The 13950-nt window shown below is 38.7% G+C and overlaps 1 protein-coding gene across 3 annotated transcripts in view; it reads right to left on the bottom strand.

Annotated features, from left to right (window-relative positions):
* Sfmbt1 (Scm like with four mbt domains 1) overlaps nucleotides 1-13950 on the bottom strand; it is a 105684-nt gene that overhangs the window by 47210 nt on the left and 44524 nt on the right. For all 3 annotated transcript variants that reach the window (XM_055612344.1, XM_055612343.1, XM_055612346.1), the window contains exon 3: nucleotides 1527-1665. In XM_055612344.1, the coding sequence (XP_055468319.1) occupies nucleotides 1527-1554 (28 nt within the window). In that variant the 5' untranslated portion in view covers nucleotides 1555-1665. The remainder of the gene's footprint in view (nucleotides 1-1526; nucleotides 1666-13950) is intronic.

Below are 13950 nucleotides of genomic sequence, written 5' to 3'. Positions count from 1 at the left end.
ACACTATATAAAATTCTCAAATGTAAATTAAAACAAATTTAAAAATGAACTCATTGGCATTTTTCCTCCCAAAAATAGATTACTGTAGCCAAAACTATTGACAGCAACTTATTTGCAACAGCTAAAAATTAGAAAAATCGAAATGTATGAAAAGATGAGTAGTTGATACAAGTGCAATACATTCTGAAATGTGACTCACAATACAAGGTAACAAACTGTGGCTGGCAAGATGGCTCAGCAAGTAAAGGCACTTGCTGTCAAGTCTGATAACCTAAATTCAATTGTTAGGGCTCACACGGGAAAAGAAAAGAAACAATTCTCCCAAGCTGTCCTTTCATCTCTACACAAATACACACACATACAATTTTTTTCCTTTTATTTAATCACTTTATAGCCTGATCCTAGTTCCCTCCCAGTCCCGCCCTCACACCTCCCTCTCTTTCTTCTAAAAGAAGGGGAGGGCTCTCAGGGCACCAACCCACCCTGGCCCCTCAAGTCACAGCAGGACTAAGTGCATCTACTCCCACTGAGGCCAGACAAGGCAACCCAGGGGGAAAGGGATCCAAAGGCAGGCAACACAGTCAGAGACAGCCCCTACTCCCGTTGTTAGGGGACCCACAAGATGACCAAGCTCCACTTCTACATATGTGTAGGTCCAGCCCACACATGCTCTTTGGTTGGTGGTTCAGTCTCTGTGAGGCCCATGGGTCTAGGTTGGTTGACTCTGTAGGTCTTCTTGTGGTGTCCTTGACCCCTCCAGCTCCCTCACTCCTTCCTCCCACTTTTCCACAAAACTCCCCCAGCTCAGCTTATTGTTTGACTGCATACATATACAAATTAATCACTTTTTTAAAAAGTAACAAATTTTTACATACAAGACTGTCAACTCATCTCAAGATTATTATTTTAGGGAAAAACTCAAATGGTCCACATATTAATTTTATTCATGAGACATTCTTTAAATGACAAAATTATGGAAATAGCACATGAATAATTGCCTCCAATTAAAAACTATTGTAAGAAAGAGAAATAGGACGCTCTTCATGGTAACAGAAGAGTATGTATCTTGACTACGGTGATACTTATACGCAACCTACACATACGACAAAAATAACACAGAACTAAGCACTTTACGCTGATTTTTGTATGTTGTTTATACAATTTTTATTTAATATTTGTATTGTATGTTATAGTTACATGAGATAAGAGAAAATGAGTGATAGGGAATATGGAAGCTGTGATACTTTCTTTGCAACTTCCTATGAATTTGTAAAATACTTTATAACAATTATAATGTAATCTTAAAAATCCAGCTATTTAGAAAACAAGGGCTGTTCCTAAAAACTTATTTTCAGCAAACAGTAGTTGTAGTCCCTAGTGCCACATTATCAAACCCAAGAGATAGCAATGAAAAATGTAATACTTCAAGGGACTTCCAGTATAGTGATAGAAAAGACAAGTCAGAGAAATCCTGGCAAAAATAAGCTACATCTGCATCTGGAGAATAGATTTAGCAGAACCAATACCTGCATCAAGCTGCTGCTCCCCGCTCATCTCCACAGCACATGGGCTATCTCTTCCCAAGTAACGAGTGGTCTGAGGGCTCTGCTTTGATATGAAGATGATCTGAAGTTTCAAGTTTCTGTCCAGTGGGCATCCAACAGTCTAAACAAAAGTGTTAAAAAGTATTTTTAAATAGTTATAAACATGGGGAAAATTCAGATGTATTTACTTTTTTCTAAGACAGCATTTGACTGGGTTGAGGGGTAAGAGAAAAGAAAATCACTTACAGGAAATAGGATTACAGGGGTAGGGGTGACACCTTTTCCGAATTTGAATTTTGTCTAGTGAGTTACAGATATATAAATGTGTGTGTACAAAAAAAAAAAACAAAAACAAACAAAAAAAAAAACCTGTCAAATTCTTGATTTCTAAGGACTACAGTAACTATGAAGACATGGCTCAACAGTTAAGAGCACTGGCTACTGACTATAGGACCCAGGTTTGAGTTCCAGTACCCACATGATGGTTCCCAACTATCTGTAAACTCTAGTTCCAGGGGATTTGGATGCCTTCTAATAACTGTATACTTTGTATCTGTGTGTATAGGTGTGCAGGCCTGAGGTCACTGTAATGTGTCTCACGCTATCACTCACTGCCCTCCCAACCTTCCCTGTTATACCCTCCCACCAAACTTGGTGCTTAATGATTTAGCTACACTGACTTGACCAGAAAGCCCCAGAGATCCTCCTGTTTCCTCCCCTTCAGTGACATGACTATAGATTTGCACTGCGCTTTTTTTTTTTAATCCTCTATGATCAAGCCATCTCCTCATCCCCTATACAACTTTACTTAAGTGACATCCTTTCTTTCTTTCTTTCTTGTGTGTGTGTGTGTGTGTGGTAGTTTATTGAGCCATGAGGGCAAAGAGAAAGAGACAGAGAGGGACAGGGGGAGGGTGTAGGAGAAGAGAGAAAGGGGCATGGGTGGGGTGCTCCAGGAGAGTCAGAGCCATAAGTGACTTTCAGGACACATAAAAATACAGTTCTAAAGCTTTAAAAAAAAAAAAAAAAGAAAAGAAAAGAAACAGTATTTATACTGAAGGAGTCTATGATGGTTTGATTTTTTTTTTTTTTTTTTGTCAACTTGATACAACCTAAAGTCCCCCCCAAAAGAAAGAAGCTCTGATTGAGGAACTGTTTCCATCAGGTGGGCCTGCAGACACAGTGGGCATTTTCTTCACTGATGGCTGATGTTGGAGGGCCCGGCCTACTGTGAGCAGCACCACCCTGTGCAAGTCCTGACTGTGTAAGAAACAAGCTGAGGACGTCACAAGGGACAAGGTTAATAAGCAGCGTTCTTCCAAGGTCGCTACTTCAGCTCCCGCCTTCAGGTTCCCACTGGAATTCCTGCCCTTACTTCCCTCAAGGAAGGACTGTGATTTGGAAGTACAAGCCAAATAAATCCTTTCCCCAATGTGATTTTTGTCGTGGTTTTTACACAGTAACAGGAAAGAAAATTAGGACTAAAACTTCTCTATTAGTTACTTCTGCTGTTATGACAAAACACCATGACCAAGCGACTATAGAAAGGAAAGTTGATTTGGGCTTATGGTCCTGGGGGTAAGAGCTCACCCTGATGAGGAGGCACTGCAGCACGAGGCAGGTGTGGCGGCAGGAGCAGGGAGCTATGTGATCCCTTCAACTAAAAGCAGCAATGGGGGTGGGGCACAACAGAGTAGACAGAGGGACAATGATAAACTGGAAGTGGAGGTGGGGTTACACACTCTCACAGCCCACCCCCAAGACATACTTCTTCAAAAAAGACTACTACCTCCCTCAACAGTGCTACCCACGGGACCATCTGCTCAATTCCTGTGCACTTCCAACATTTGTAAATACTATTTAAAATTAATACTACCTTTCTCTAGAATTATGTGAACCATCAGTTACTTAAGAGAGCTCAAATTTGATCCCAAGCACTTGGGAGGCAGTCAGATGGATTTCTGTGAGTTTGAGGCTAGCCTGGTCAACAGAGTGAGTTCCAAAACAGCTACAGAGAATCCCTGTCTTATGGGGTGTGGGAGGGAAAAAAGAAAGAAAGCGCCATGCACCAATAGCAGTGGTATTAGGAGCTGCCACAGAATTCTTTCTCATTTACTCAATTATTTACTTAGGCATATTAACTGACATACCATATTCTGGATAAACAAATATTCTAGGTTAAAAGAAATAAGAGGGGAAAAAAACTTGCCCTCATTATTCTATAATGCAGTGTAAGTAGATGGTAGATAACCCCTATGATACATTTGATGAAAATAAATGTTACTGGGAAAAGCTAAAAGAGGCAGGGGGCCAGGAAGTGCTACTTTCAACTGGGTGATCAAGGTCTTATTGTGGAGGACATAAATCAACAACTGAGGGGAAGTAAAAAAGAACCAAACGCATACTTGCAGGAACAAAAAGAAGTGCAAAGACCCTGAATCAGGAGCATGTGTGGATGTGAGAGGCCACAGTGGTTAGAAAAGAATGATAAACACTGAGAGAATAGGAGATGATCTCAAGAAGGTTGCAGGGATTCACAAGTAAAAACTTACAGGCATGCTGGCCCCAATGGCACATGCTTTTAATCTCAGCATTTGGGAGGCAGAGGCTGGCAGACCTCTGTGAGTTCAAGGTCAGCCTGGTCTACATAGTGAATTCAAGGACTGCCAGAGCTACATAGTGAGAAAAAGCCTGACAGAGCCGTACACACCTATAATCCCAGGATTTTGGGAGGTAGAGGCTGGAGGATCACTATGAGTTCGAGGCCAGCCTGGTCTACAACTCAAGTGCAGGACAACTAGGACTACACAGAGAAACTATACCTTTAAGGAAAAAAAAAAATTCCCCCACCTCTACCACCAAAAAAAGAACTTACAAGCTGCTATGAAGATTTTGGCTTTGGGGAATACACTGGCGAATTACAAGCAGAAGATAATCTAACCTTTAAAGGAGCCACTCTGAAGCTATGTTGAGCGATGTTGAAAACAGACTATATAAGTAAAAGCAGAAACAGAAAGATCAACTTAAAGATCCTTGAAGAGTCCTGGTGAGAGACTGGTATCTAGGCTGAGAGCAGTGAAAACACTGAGAGGAGTAAAGATGGATGAGAATACATCTTGAACCTAAAACTACTGGAAGGATGGAACTATCAGGAAGATCGGAAATTTTTAAAGAAGAGTGGTTTTGGTAAGGAAAACCATGAACCCCAAAGAAAATTAGGGGAACATGCCTGTCTGCCTTCTAAAGTTTTGTTCTTTCTGCTTTCAGAAAAATGTCAGTTAACAGAAATGTAATTACGTATCTATTTATATGTATAGTATTTTTAGTTTATAAGTTATTTTCCTATGCTATGCTTCACCTAAATATGATAAAGCCCCCTTTTGACAGCAAGATGTCCCAGTGGGTAAAGACTATTGGGCCTGATGACCTGTATCTGACCCCAACCCAGTGCAGATGGCAGAAGAACTGACTCCAGTAAGCTAAATGCGTGCGCTGGTATGTTAGTGTTCGTGTGTGTACTTCCCCCACACACAAATAAATAAATGTAAACATGAAGCGCTGGGAAGATAGTAATAGTGCTGGCCTCGCATGTACAAAGCCCTGGGTTCAATTTCTAGTACTAGAAAAGAGAAAAAAAAGTTCCATCTTTTTTTCTGTGGGATAATTGTCATGACTTTAGGTTGGGCTATTAATAGAAAAACACAATTCAATGTTATTAAAATATGCTGTTATAAATAATAAAAAATAAAGCCCCCCTTTTGTTTTGTTTTTGTTTGGTTGATTGGTTTTTGGTTTTTTGAGACAGGGTTTCTCTGTGTTGCCTTAGCTGTCCTGGACTTGCTTTGTAGACCAGGCTGCCCTTGAACTCACAGAGATCTGCCTGCCTCTGCCTCCCGGGGAGTGCTGGAATTTCAGGTGTATGCAACCTTACCCAGCAAGGGGTTGTTTTGTCTTTTGTTTTTTTCACCTAGACAGCTTTCTTGTCAGCTTCAATCCCACCTTACATTTCAGTTTCTCTAAATGTACTATACTAATCAGACATGAAGATATTCCCCATGCTAATAAGCAATTTATATTAACATTAAACTATATTATTTTTACTTGATGTATATGCGTGTTTTGCTTGCATATATGTCTATGTACCACTTGTGCTCCTGGTACCTGCAGAGGCCAGAAGGCAGCATTGGAGGCCCTGGAACTGGAGTTATGGACATTTGTAAGCTGCCATGGGGGTGCTGGGAATTGATCCTGAGTCCTGGAGAAGTTTGTGCTCTTAACTGCTAAGCCATTTCTGCAATCCTTATGTTAACTTTTTTAAACTTCAGTTTTGACGTAAATTTTCTAATAAAGGTCATTTAATGTCATGTTTTCTAAGCTTTAATACACATTCAAAAACTCTCAGGCATAAATACTATATTAACTACACAATAGTAATATTGGAAAGATCAATTTGTAAGTTCCTGGTTCACAACTATTAAGTATGACCACTTTATGACCGTAGCACGTAATAATTAGTACCTACTTCTACACAGTTATCAAGATTATTAAATTATGATTTTGAAATTTCCTTTCACTGTATCAAAAGATGACATGCATTTTAAAATCATTTCTTTATGCTACTATTTTGTAAGCTAGAGAAATGATAAATCTGTAGAGTTGATATGATATTTTTTCTAAAATAAAGATTTACAGAAGCCAATAACAGTAACATTTGTTGTTGTTTGTTTTGTTTTTTTTAGACATAGTCTCACTGTGTAGCCCTGGCTGGCCTGGCCTGGAAAGCTCTATGTAGACCAGACTGGCCTTGAACTCACAAAGATCCACCTACCTCTGCCTCTGCCTCCCAACTGTTAAGACTAAAGATGTACACCACCAAATCCAACAGATAAGTACATTTTTACGTTAGCATGTCTTGTTCTAATGGAATAAAGAGGACTCTAATTCACCAGGATAAGCATTAGCAAAATGTACCAATTTATTATAAAAGGATTTCAACAGATGGGCTGCTTGGTAACCATTATCAAGAAAAATGGACAGCTGTAGCATTTAAGTGCCCTCAAGTAAACGGGGACAGTTCTCAAAAGTAGTAGTACAAGTGGCCAATAAATGTATTTTAAATTCTCAATCTTTACACACCTAGGAAATGGAAATCAAAACTATATTGAGTCCATCTCACACCAAGAATGGCTCTACCAAGCAAATAATAAAAACTAGCATTGGCAAAAACTACAGAGGTTCCCCTAAAACACTGCTGGTGAGAATATAAATCTGTGGAGCCCCTAAGAAAATCAGTACGGTGGCGGCTCATAAAAAAAAAAAAAAAAAAAAACAAAAAAAAAACAAGGACTATCATATGATCCAACTTCATCAGTACTAAGTATATCTCCCAAAGAGTCTAACTCCAAGTACATGAAATGCATGTGTGAAATGTTACAGTAAAACATTTTTAATTATTTTGCATGTCATTTTTAATTTAGTTAATCTAATTAATACATTTTATTAATTTTAATAAATTTAAAAGTATCCAATTAATATGTCCCTGACTATTTTTATATGTTAAATAGTAAACAAATATCCTTTGGTGCATGGCAAGCTTAAGTGCACAACTAAAGTTTAACAGTATTCTAGTATCGTAACTACTCTGCTTAACTGCTGACTTCACTTTACAGGTAAGAAAGCTGAGGCTTGGAGAAATTAAATAACCTGTTAGGCCATAGGGATGGGGTGAGCAGGATACTGCAGTTTTACTAATCTTTGCAGGATCCAAGACTTCCAAGAATCTCAGAAAACATGAAGATGACTGTCAGGTATTATGATCAAGAATATTTCATACAATAACTAATTTTAACATCTAGTAGGCTGGTCCAAAGCTCTTAGAAATGTGATTAACTTATAATAAGTAACTGGCAATTTGATATTTAATACTAAAAGTGAATCACAGAAGCCAACCTTAGATTATTACATGTGGTGGTTTGAATGAGAATGGCCCCATTGGTTCATGGTTGAATATTTGGTCCCCAGCTTGTGAAGCTGTTTAGGAAGTATTAGGAGGTGTGGCCTTAACAGGAATGTGTCACAGGGCAAGGGCTTTGAGGTCTCAAGACACATGCCATTCCCAGTTCTCTCTCCCTTTGCTTGTGAGATGTGAGCGCTCAGCTGACTCCAGCCCTCTAAAGTCATAAGCAATTAAATGCGTTCTTTTAAAAGTTCCCTTAGTCATGTTTTTGTTTATTTGGTTTTTTGTTTGTTTTTTTTGTTTTGTTTTTGTCACAGCACTAGAAAACTAAGGCACTGACTCAGGTTATTTAACTAAAAGAGCTGAGTTTCAGATAGAATACAATAAAAACCAAAATAAAGCCCTCCAAATGTTCTTGATGTTCAAGAAATGGACTTCAAACTGAAAATACAAAGAAGTTCTAATGAGTACTAGGAAGTTATCTGATTGCTTCCACTTCTATGAATATTCATAGATATTCCTGGATAGTCATGAAGCACAGGCAGCCTCCTAGCCCCACCCTCCAAAAAGAGAAGAAAACCACACTTTAGAGATGGAGGATGGAGGGGGTCTGAGAACCCTCTGAATACTACAGTGAAAGATAAACTAGTCAATTAGGGCTAGGGAGGTGGCTCCCAGGTAAAGATGCCTGATGTTAAGCCAAGTATGAGTTCAATCCCCAGGTTCTACATGGTAAGGGCACAAGGAGAGAACTAACAGTTGAAAGCTGTTCTAACCTCCACTCGCTAAGTCTTTACTCCAAGCACTTGGGAGACAGAAGCCAGTGAATCTCTATGAGTTCAAAGCCAGCCTGGACCACACAGTTTAAATGGAGAGTTCTTAGGCAGCCAGAGATACATAGGGAGACCCTGTCTCATTAAAAAAAAAAAAAAAAAAGAAAAGAGTAACAAAGTGAACAATATAGTATCAAATTGAACCAAACCCCCTTTCTCATAGTTCATATTTCTATTAAACTTGAAAGTCTTGTTGCTTCAGGCTCGTAAACTATGTCTACAAATTCGCCTGTACATAACTGCTAAGAAACAGAGGAAACAGCAGAAAACCCAATTATATCCATTAGCTGCAGATTACTCTTTTGTGACGGATATGGTTTCAACTGAGCCTAATAATTAGTATAACTTAATTTGTTCTACCCAAGCCTCTTAGAGTAAATACCTAGAAAATGAGGATGACGCTTGAAAAATCATTGCAAGAACTTGGGTTTTTAACTTCATACACACATCCACTCTTTGGGACAAGATGTTAATTCATATGCTAAGGCAAATATTCTGAGGAGTCTGAGGTAAGCCTGGACTACATATTGCCAGGAAGCGGCAACAATGACTAACAGACTGGACTACCCATAAAAACAATCATTAGCCTAACTGGCTTCTATTACTTCTGACTTTGGTTTCCTTCTCAGTTAAATATAGGGCATCCTTTAGCTCTAGTGACTACTAAATGGTAATTCATATGAAATACAGCACATACAGACAGTTATCTAATAAACTTTATTTATTAAAATATTAGAAAATAGTAGAAGTGTGGTATGGGTATTATGTGTGTACGCATGCCACAATGTAAGTGGGCAGTTTTCCAGAGTTAGTCCTGCCTTTCTACCTTGTCTTTGAGATGCTTTTTTTTTGTCACTACATATGCCAAGATAGCTGGCCAACAAGCATCTGGCTTCTATTTCTACCTCCTATTTCCTGAAGGAATGCTGGAAGTAAACTCAGGTTGTCAGGTTTTAAGTAAAGCTCTTTACTTACTGAGCTATCTTCCTGACCCTAGAAATGTAACTTAAGCCTTGTGTTCCCATGAATCTGCATCTCTACAGCTAATATAGCTGAAGATCATATATTTAAGAGTCTAATAACTGTCAAACAGACAGGAGGTCTAATTTAAATATTTTTTTAATTTTTAAGTAGTTAACAGCTCTCAAAAACTGAAGAAAATCCAAGTGTATGAATGTTCAACAACAAGTCAAAAGCAACTAGACAGTCCAAGTAGGGAAGGAATTCTGAGACTAGACAGCAAGTGTTCAGCCTACTTGCTGAGGGGCCTGGGTCAGTGTCCTGTCTGTAAAATGGAGATATTAACATCACCATCCATCTCATCAACTTATCTAAACTCTACGGTTATGTAACAGGAAATTTCCAACATAGTGGCAAGAAAGATGACGACTCAGCAGTTAAGAGCATTTTCTGCTCTTACAGAGATCCTGTGTTCAATTCCCAGCACACACGTTGGCTGGCAACTGTATGTAACTCCAGTTGCAGGGGATCCAACACCCTCTTCTGTCTTCCATATATACTAGATATGCATGTGGCCCACAGTCATATATGCAGGAAAATATTCAGACACATAAAGTATAAATTTTAAAATTTTTTTCCAGCAGAGTAAAACCTCAAAGATACTAGCTATAATGTTTAAAAGTCCTCTTGCCAGAACATATGTTTCCTATTTCAAAGATAATTCCTAGAACATAAAGATTTGAGGTTCCCAGCAAGTATCTTTCTAATCATTCCTAGTAGAGTTACATGGTATGTATATATACAATTACAGAGTTTTTTTTTTTTAATTAAATTTATCATGGAATAACACTGAATTTAGAGAATGGCCAAGCTAAAAAGGCATCAATATACCAGGTACGGAGGCGTATGCCTGTAAACCCAGCACTTGGGGAGGCAGAGGCAGATGGATCTCTGTAAATCTGAGGCCAGCCTGGTCTACAAAGCAAGTCCAGGATAGCCAGGGCTACACAGAGAAATCCTGTCTCTAAAAAAACAAATAAAAAAGATATCAATATGAAAAACAGTCATCAAAAAACCTTACATAATCAGCAGAGAAAACCCACAAAGTCTCTGCCCCAAGGGCATGGAGAAGTTCTACCTTATCCCAGAGACATCAAGAAGGGAATGTAAGGCTGTTTTCATCCAATCATTTACCCAGAAAGGATCTGGTAGGGTTGCTGCTTTACTTGGTTACATCAGGCACACAGGAAGTTTTAAGAGATTTATGTCACAAAATTTAGAGATTTTAAAACTAGATATATGTACTATAGGATTAACTCAGTGCAATGTTTTTATGAGTTTAAGGACACCAAAAAGAAAATTACTAGTACACTGTAAATGTGGAGATCTTTTGGAAAGGTTTCTCCCCTTCAGAATCATCATAGACTTTTTGTTTGTTTGTTTGTTTGTTTGTTTGTTTAAAAGGGGTGTCCTACAGGAAGAGCAAATAGCAGCCAGTCCTTCAAGAAGGCATTCCTTCCAACCCTAGGATAAAGTTGCTGCCAACGAAGAATAATATGAGGTAAACACACCCACTATACACCACTGAGCCATTAGCTCAAAGTCTATGAAGCATGTCAACACATAATGAATGAACAGGTGTAAGTTATTTAGAAAAGGCATGTGTTTAGAAAACAACTCTTCAGCAGCTTTAAGGATTTAAAAGAACGTATCTGTGGTTGTTAAAGAGACACCGTAAAACATGTAAAATCCGTAAAATAATTCAGTGTAAAAGCTTAAATAGGCCTAAGAGAAGAAAACAAACTAACTTATTCTAATTAATTAAGGATCTAATTGATTCATATGCAAGGAATAAACCAAGACTTAAACTAGGAGAATAGCTGTCTACTTACAGGATACAGCAACTATTTTGAAGATTGCTGGTGACAATCCAAAGACAGAAAGATACTCTTGGTCAGCACTTCCTACCTAGGAAACCAAAATCCAATATTTGGAAGTGCCTGTTTTTTTTTGTTTTGTTTTGTTTTGTTTTCAGGGGTAGGGGTGTTTTGTTGTTTGTTTGTTTGTTTGTTTTCAAGACAGTGTTTCTCTTTGTAGCTCTGGTTGTCATGGAGCTCTCTCTGTAGACCAGGCTGATCTCAAACTCAGAGATCTGCCTACCTCTGCCTCCCAAGTACTTAGATTAAAGGTGTGTGTCATCATTGCCCAGCCTTGGAAGGGTCTTAATAATGACAAACCTAATCACCAAAAATCTTGAACTTACTACAAATTTTTTTCAAAATAATCTTTGTAAGATTTATTCCAACACTCAGGAGGCAGAGGTTGGAGGATCTCTGAGTTTGAAGCCAGCCTGGTCTAAAGAGTGATTTCCAGGGCAGTCAGGGGTACATAGAGAAAGATCATCTTGAAAAAAAAAATTATTAAGGGACTCTAACAAACACCAAAATACAGACTACTTTTCTTCTTGATCTTCAACAAAATATCAATTAAGTTCAGATTGCTAAAAAGAACTACATTACTAAACAATGTCTTGAGGTAAGGGAAGAAAGGGAGAAAGAGAAATGTTCTAGTTTGCTTTGTATTGTGGTAATAAAGACATACGATCAAAGGAATAAGGGGAGGGAAGGGTTTATTTCATCATACAGTTTACAGACCATCATGCAGGAAAATGACCCTAGGGAAAATGACCCTATAGTGTACAGAACCAACCCCCAAATTTGTCTTCCGACCTCCGCACGTAAGCCATGGTACACACAAACACACACAAATAATAGTGTTTAGTTTAGTAAAATGTTAACACCTGCCATTTACATATGAGGACTAGAGCTCAGATTTCCAGAACCACGTATGAACCAAGGGCACCGTGTTCAACTCTAAGTCCAGCACTCAGAAGGCAGAGAGAGGGAACAGCTGAAACAACTGGACCAGTCATATCAGTGTTCTCAGAGAGACCCTGCCTCAAAAACTGTGGTAGAAAACTATCCAGGATGGCCCCTGATATCAACCCTAAACCTCCTCATTCACATGCACCCACACACATGCTAACATCCATGCATAAGCACAGCAAGTACATACAAATAATTTTTAAATGATGAATTCTCTTTAAAATGAAAGCCACAGATGCAACCTTAATACAAACATGTATGTATCCTTTCTAGTAAGACAGTCTAAGTGGGTCCATCATTTGGTCACATGAAAAGCAGCTGTTGCTTACCATTTTAAAAAATTAAATTGGCTTTATTTCTACATCACCATACTCAAATATCATTAGCTTAAGATTACTTTGCTACTTGGGGTTCCTAAATAGTGGCACTGTTTTAGGAAATTATTAAGTTCTTGAGCCTCTACAAGAAAGTAGTTCACAGGAAGCAGGTCTCTGGGAGATGCTTTCCTGTCGTGGTTGTGGGCACATGTGCCAAAGACTACTCACCCTTACCTCTCCCACATGCCCCACTGTGTTGCAGGATATTTGATCCCACTGTGAACCCCAAAATTGGGAACTGTAAAACCCTGTTTATTGTTTGGTTTGGTTGAGCCCTGACACACACATTTAATCTAAGAACTTTCTGTTTATTGTAAACAGGTGATTATGGCGTGGTTGACCCAGCCCTAGCACACACCTTTAATCCAAGGGCTCTCTGTCTAGAGGATCTAATAGTTAGATCCAAGAGCTCTCTGTATACTGGATCTAATAAAGTTAACAGTAGGTCAGGAGGCAGAGCAAGAAATCAGCTGACAAGGATTAAAGAGCAGGAGGAACTTTGAGTTGAGGGGTTTTTATAAGACATCATGGAAAAGAAGAGCTTTTAAGCTTAAGCTCTGGCTTTAGCTTAGGCTTCAGCTCCTGAGTTCCCTGGCCTTTTGGGTTTTGAACGAGCAAACCTTTTGGTCTTGAGGTTTTGTGGTTTTTTGTTTTGGGGGGTTTGTTTTGTTTTGTTTTGTTTGCCTTTTGCTCCTGGGCTGTTAGTTGAGCTAGTGAGCCTTTTGGTTTTTTTCCATCCAGACCTGAGCTGAGAAGGAAGGTTAGCTGGTTATTTTCTCTGCCTTTCTGACCTAGGAGATTTTCACCACAGCATCTGGCTCCTAAGTCTTTATTGGTAAAATAGTACGGTTGGGATTTTCCATCATTTAAACAACACCACTGCTGTAATATTCTGCCCAACCAGGCTACCATGGGCTGAAACTCTGAAACTGTGAGCTACCCTTCTTCATTTAAGCTTTTTTCAAATCAGGCATTTTATAATAATGGTGGAAAAACTAACTTGTTTATCTATAACATCCTTTTTTTAAATTACAAAATATCTATTAAGGTATAATACGACAGCCTGTTTGAGAATGACTTCCATGTAATACGTTTTTAAAAGTGGCTCTCAGCCATTTCTAACAAGTTAAAAATCAGTATCATGTCTAGGTAACCGTAACAAGTAGACTTTCCAATCAAACAACTTTCCATATTATGAAACCTTTTCTAGGCCTGGCATGGTGGTGCATAACTTTACTTCCAGCACTCAGGAGGCACCAGACAGATGGATCTCTCTGAGTTTGAGGCCAGGCTATTCTACATAACAAATCCCAGGCCAGCCAGACCTAAAGAGTGAACCCTATCTTAGAGATAGATAGATAGATAGATAGATAGATAGATAGATAGATAGATAGA

The sequence above is a fragment of the Psammomys obesus genome, unplaced genomic scaffold (genome assembly GCF_907164565.1).
Source record: "Psammomys obesus unplaced genomic scaffold, mPsaObe1.curated_primary_1811, whole genome shotgun sequence".
Lineage (NCBI taxonomy): Eukaryota > Metazoa > Chordata > Mammalia > Rodentia > Muridae > Psammomys > Psammomys obesus.
This window is presented reverse-complemented; position numbering and strand designations above follow the sequence as displayed.